Source organism: Triticum aestivum, chromosome 1D, assembly GCF_018294505.1.
Source record: "Triticum aestivum cultivar Chinese Spring chromosome 1D, IWGSC CS RefSeq v2.1, whole genome shotgun sequence".
Lineage (NCBI taxonomy): Eukaryota > Viridiplantae > Streptophyta > Magnoliopsida > Poales > Poaceae > Triticum > Triticum aestivum.
In genome coordinates this window covers 163,344,881-163,351,624 of record NC_057796.1, presented here as the reverse complement: position 1 = coordinate 163,351,624, position 6,744 = coordinate 163,344,881, and the positions used below count along the sequence as shown (strand labels likewise).

The window sequence follows — 6,744 nt, the reverse complement described above, 5'->3', positions numbered from 1 at the left end:
CGTTTCGCCAAATTTTTAATCCATTCACCCATATTATTATTGTTGATATTCTGACCGAGGTGGTACTAAATCTTACGTTGGAAAAGATTATTCGGATGCGTTGTGCTCGTTATTGGGCTCCTGGAAAACTTATTAGGCCAGCCCACGTTTAGTACGTTTTGCGCCTCCCGTGACCTGTCCACAGTTGGGCCTTAAAAAAACCTCCCGTGACCTGCCCACAGTTGGGCCTTAAAAAAATAAAGCGCAGCCGCCTCAATATCCTCTTTCTTCTTCTCTGCTTGACTTTCTTCTCTGTGTGCCCGCCGCCGCCGCAGCCATCTCTGGCCGCCGTGGCTACCTCCGTCGTGGGGATGCAGACCAGCTTTTCCACGCCCCAACGCCGCCCCTCCCAACATCACCGACCTCCCCACACATCTCGAACTCGGACTCGGAGAGGAGTCCATGTTGCGTGTGTCTTGGAGTCATGTCCGAGGAGGAGATGTTCAGGAGCACGTGGCCGTTTGGTGCATGGAAATTGATGCTATAAGAAGGAACCCCTCGGCCACGATTAGCTCGCATCGCATGTTTCTTGCCCAACACATCGCCGTGCTGCAAGTTTCATACATCGCCGTTCTTGTACACCGTTGATTTCTCGGGGATCCGTCTGCATCGCCGTTCTTGTACACCATTGATTTCGACGGAGATCCGTCTGCATTGCACGTGCTCCATCGCCTGCCAGAATTTCGCCTGGCCTGAGGTACAAACTATTGTCTCATCAGTTTATACATTTATCATGAACAATGATGGTTACATGCCTCAAGAAGTCAATTCTGTATGTTAGTTTGTGTTCCTGCTGTAAGGAACTCCTGATGGTTTCTAAATAATGGAAACCAGAAAGAAACTTAAGCATGTTCCAGAGATCTCACCTTTGGTAGCACCAATAAGGATGAATAATGGTCTGACAAATAGCTAAAATATGCACCATATAGCTACCGCAGGGCATCATCTTTTTCATGCTTCCTCATCTAGATTCCGGTATCTTACTACAAGTCTAGATCATGTATCAGCTAAGAACTATATAATCTGTACGAATAGTCTGCACTTTTTAGGCCTGATAGATGAGCCAAAATTAGGCTATCTGGAGATGAAATATATACACACAAGAGAACAATGATTTATCTATGAATATGTATTTATAGACACACCAGAGAACAATGGTTTATGTATCCATATATCATTAGCCAAAGGTGCATGGACAATGATTTATCTATGGTTGTTGATTAATGGAAAGGCCTTCTCAGTTTGAAAAACCTACTGATCTAGAATTGAAAAGTTCTCTATTTTCGTTTATTTTTGTAAGACCAGTGCTATATGGTTCGGCTCTACATATCTGTACTTAATTGGCTGAATGTCTGCATTAGTGGTTGAGAATTTGAGATCAGTGCTATATGGTCCCTACAACCTTTCTTAGAAATAAATAGTAGTGATATAAGTAAAAAGTAAACCAATACATACAAGTAACAGAAGCAAGGCTTACTTAGCATGAGCACGAGAAGGCTTCTATTTAAATACAATTTTTAATTTAAGTAGTTCCTCTGAATTTGTACTTATTTAATTGACTATTTTCGTGTCAAGATCCAATAGCCTGTTGTTAGTTAATGCTTTATTTATATTTTCTTCTGACAAAACTAATGTATGTTTCCAGGGAAACAATGGCTCGACGTCGCCGGGTCGCAGCACAAAATTGACTGGTCCCAGCAAAAAAAAAGAACAATTACAGCAAAAGAAAATCGCCATCGCGGTCACAGGTACTATATGGTTCCACTCTATGTCTTCGTAGTTATTTGGCTGAAGGTGTGCATTTGTGGTTGGCTGTGATTGCATGTTATAACAATGACTAGAACTTGACAGAAATTTTCTAGAGGAGTTGCAACAACATTGATGAAATATTAGTTTTATTATTCCTTCTTGATTTTAGACAATAACAGTAGAGAATCTAAATCCTTCTACTGTAGCAATACCTGTAATAGAGCAACTTTTCTTTGAAAATATATATAGTAAGTTTTCATATTATACCAGTAAGAAGAAATTGGTACAGGAATTGCAACAATCTTGATCAAGTATTTTTTTTATTATTCCTTCTTGATTCAACTTTGTAATAATCCTGAATATTGTTTGAACAATATGACTAGAACGTTTAACTATTCTTTTTCTTGCCATTGCAGAAAGTGGATGACAACACTGAATTGACCATTGTTGAGGATTTTGATAACCGACCTTCAAAAAAAAAACGAAATGTATGGAATCCAGTGTTTTGGAGCAATCACCTACGTCACCAATCATCTCAACATTACCTTCACTCTCAAAAAGTTTTGTATCGATGGTTCTTGAGTCAGATAATCAAACAAATAGTGATCCATTGCCAGCACCTCCATCACCAACTAGCTTACCATTATCTCTGAATGCTGAATTGCCCCTGAATGAAGGAAATATTTCACTAGATGATGATAAGCAAGCAGAGAATGCTGAATTGCCCTTGAATGAAGCAAATATTTCATTACATGATGATAATCAAACAGAGAATTCTGAATTGCCCCCGAATCAAGGAAATATTTCATTAGATGATGACAAGAAAATAGAGGAACATGAAACATATGACTATCTCCCACAAGGTATTATTTTGTTGTTATTGAATACTCCCTCCGTTCCTAAATATAAGTCTTTGTAGAGATTCCACTATGAACCACATACGGATGTATATAGATGCATTTTAAGTGTAGATTCATCCATTTTGCTCCGTATGTAGTCCACCTAGTAGAATCTCTACAAAGACTTATATTTAGGAACGGAGGGAGTATATTATTATTAGTCTATGTGCACCGTTAATCCATATTTACACACAGATTGAACTTTATGCAGATTATACATTGACAGACCGTGATGTATGTGCTCATATAGCAATAGAAACATCTTTTGAAAAACAATTGCTGGTGAAGATAGATGAAATATCTGTGAAATAACATCAACTGAATGAAAAAGAGTGGCTAAATGATGATGTAAGTATCCTTACTTACAAGGAAAAAGTCCCTGATTATTGATATCCATTAGTAATGTTTTTCAAAATCTTTATAGGAAATCAGCGCATATATATGTTGTATAAAGGACCAAGTACAGGTCCATAACGATAGTGAAGTATATTTTGGGAATCCTTTGTTACCGCACTGTTAAAACGGGATGGCAAGCTTGGAATACATAAAGATGGTACCTTTATGACAGAGATTGTCAAAAACTATGTGAAGCATGACATGGTAAAATTCATGTCCATAATTTTCACGTTCTGCGTTTCATACATTTTTATTAGTTATTTTATACTAACTATCTTGATTATAGATTAAACTTCCAATAAATATGAACAATACACATTGGTATTTGGCTGTTGTGAATGCAAAAAAGTGTGAGATTCAAGTACTAGACTCACTGTGTTGTGAGTTTAACCGAGATGATCTCACTGCTACGATTAGTTACTACATCATTTCTAATTCTTTATGTCAAATGTCATAAATTGATCCTTCGCTTATGTGTATTATTTTTATCACTAATTATTTTTCAGGTACAAGGGCTACAATATCATTTGGACATTCTGAAAAGTGAAAATTTAATTAGTCCTAATTGGAAAGACTTTGATGTTAGTAAATGGAAGATAGTAGAACAACTACAGCAGCCAATTCAAAAAGATAGGTATAAAGTGACACATATGTTCTGTAACAATATAAGTAATATTGTGATCCATTTAGAGTAATCAATTTTGTTTTAATTATACAGTTCATCTTGTGGTCTATTTATGCTTAAATTCATGGAATATTAGACTGGATATGCACTATCCTATCCAATTACACAGGTATATATCTATTTTGTTTCATACAAAATTTTCAATGATATTTTAATTCTTTATATATTAATAATTGTTGTTGTTGCATAGGATCTTATTACTTCTCTTTTAGGTATAAGTTAGCCAGCATACTATTAAGTTGGAAAACAAATAATGCTTCAATGACTACAACGGTCGAACAAAGTAATGACGACACTAAGGGAGATCTTAATGATGTGGAAATGTTGGAAAGTCTAGATAATAAAAAAAATCAAAAAATTGATCCCGTCAACCGTCGAAAATAAATATCAATCGTTATAATCTGTTCTTTCTAACATAAGCCCACAGGAGTTGGTAGGTGGAATTTGTAGCTACATCCAATCAATCGATTACACTGAGATTTTAGAGTAAGTAATTTCAAGTTAGTAGTGCAATTGCCAACACATATTATCCTATTATTATCTTATATTTTCTTAATCATAATGATTACCAGGAAAGTATGGGTACAGAGCTCCAACCCATATACAATTAGGCTGACTCTTAAAAAACTACAAACAATTCTAAAGGATGATTCTCCCACGGATCCTGATTGTTTCAATATGGTCGTGTGCAAATTTATGTTTGATGACATCCAAACGGCCAAAAAGAAAAAGGGATTGATATCAAAACATTATCTAGACATGCAATTTTGGGTATGTTCACCATATATATTTCTTATATATAATCTATTTTTATAATAACCTTTCTAACTGATTATTATATATACTACTAGATGATTACTGATTTTGGACGACATCCAAACTTCTGAAAAGAGTTAGATGTGGAACAACTAGCATATTCTGTTTGTAGTTGGCCCGGTTTCAACTATAATATTTCAACATGCAAATCTGTAAGAGCATTTCTCAGTTACTTTCAACACGACATTTTTTTACATCTAATATCTAGGATATTACAGATTCATATTCCAGTACATTCCAATGGTGATTTCATTCTCTTCATATTGGACAAAGATACACATACTGTCCATATTTTGGATCCTACGCCTATCGATCCTATCTACCAATACAACCCACACGCAAAATATTTGCACAGACTTATGGATTGCAGAATATTTACCGAAAGCAATGTCAAAGGCATGCCCTGGGTCTAGATGGAATGAGAATATTCTCCTATGGCGGCATAAAATCGTAGATGATATTCCCGTTTACAACGGGTAACATTTTTCAAGATATAAAAACTATACACTAAGTATTTGGTTTACTGAATATGTATAATATATGTTCTCAACATCAACTAACGATATATGTATGTATTGTATCAGGGAACTGTCTGGTTATCTTATTACCCTCTACATGTCTACATGGGAAGATGGAAAACTGCATTTACCATTTCTAAAGGTGAATATCGTAAGCATTTAAATAATCGTTTTTGTTTTACCATGTGAAGCTAAGCAATCATTCTTATTATTTTAAACATGTGAAAGTAATTTTAGTCGCTTGCAATTTTTTTAATGTATAGGATGGATACGAACTCAGGGAACAAATTTTGGGACATCTTCTAACATTCGAGGACAATGAATCTGAAGATGGCATGCCTGCCGGTGTCCTGGACTTCATCAATTGTATCAGGATGAAGAAGCTATCAACTATATGTCCAACTGCTGCTCCTAAATTATCTCGACAATCCTAGATGCTGTAACGCACCAGCTTGATCCTAAAGTTTAGTATGTTCAGCTTAGGGAACTACATAGGTTTAGCCAATAGTACCAGCTCAATCATAAAGTTTAGTTTGTTCAGCTTAGGGAACTACATAGGTTTAGACAATAGTAATGCTTTGCTTTCTGTACAAGATCTTAGTTAAAAGAATATATTGCTTCTGATGCTTACATGGCATAACCAAAAATCAGTTTAACATTGGCAATTACTTTTCAGAGAGATACTGTGGCATACAACTTTCTTCGATACATGGCATTGTTGCAATGCCAAGATTTGATGAGAACTTTTCTTCTTGGATGTTGAACCTGCCACCAAATCTGGCCTTCCTAAATCTGATGTGCCGATTGCTGTTGTGTGTTGGCTGATCTAGCTACAACTAGAGATAACCACGTAATATTTTGTACAAATATTGTCTCTCTTGCACCGGAAAAGTGGTGCTTTAATTCATGCGTGTACCATAACTCGAGATTTAGAAAATTGAACCCAAATTGGACAAACCCCAGCTGACCTTAAAGGAAATCCTATCAAGTAAAAAAAGACATTGCATACTTAGATCAGAAGAACTGTAAGTAGTATCCATAGCTTTACCGGTGTTTAAGCTTCGATCAGGAATAACTACTGGTACATGCTCATAATTTTATTTAAAAAAATAAACCATGATTGTACAGAACTTCCTCTCAGCACACCCACACTTGTCGAACATGTATCTGATAGAGGCAAAGGTGTCCCGATGTTTCGATAAGATGGTGGCTATCTTTTTTGTGGGAGTCGACCTTGACGATCCGACTACGAACGTGTGAGACGTCGCGCCTTAGCAATCGCTAAATCAACTTCCGAGGGTTATTGACCACGCCGGAGCACGATCAACCTGACCACGAGGGCCTGTTTCCTGCGAGCAAACGAAGAATAAGCAAGAAACTAAGATTGCAATCTATATATTGCAAAGATAAGAGGAAAGCTTTATTAATGAAGGTGGGGTTCTGTGACGCCTTGGTCTGGTCGTTGAACACAAATGAAGTACGCGAAGTTGCAACTATGGCGAATTTTTGATCTAACCAAAACCCAAAGTCTAAACGGTGCCCTAAGGGCTGTATATATGGAGGAAGAGGAGGGGAATTTCGTGGCCCCTGGGGGAGGGGTCCGAAACTAACCCAATCTCTTGTTTCCCCACACATACAGACT

At 36.7% G+C, this 6,744-nt stretch overlaps 1 protein-coding gene across 11 annotated transcripts; it reads left to right on the top strand.

Moving 5' to 3' along the window:
* Positions 1-256: 256 nt before the first annotated feature.
* Positions 257-5,767, top strand: LOC123180845 (uncharacterized). Of its 11 annotated transcripts, none has more exons than XR_006491312.1 (11): positions 257-736; positions 1,685-1,787; positions 2,205-2,651; positions 2,899-3,035; positions 3,112-3,287; positions 3,590-3,717; positions 3,802-3,877; positions 4,341-4,539; positions 4,620-4,736; positions 4,803-5,244; positions 5,366-5,767. XR_006491312.1 is itself a non-coding variant. In XM_044593001.1 (3 exons), the coding sequence occupies exons 1-3, from the start codon at positions 4,825-4,827 to the stop codon at positions 5,534-5,536; spliced, it is 483 nt and encodes a 160-aa protein (XP_044448936.1). In that variant the 5' UTR covers positions 4,550-4,824; the 3' UTR covers positions 5,537-5,767. The 11 variants fall into 11 exon arrangements, 1 of the variants encoding a protein (XP_044448936.1); XR_006491315.1 differs by having other exon boundaries at positions 258-736; positions 5,169-5,244; XR_006491311.1 differs by having other exon boundaries at positions 4,620-5,244.
* Positions 5,768-6,744: the final 977 nt, after the last annotated feature.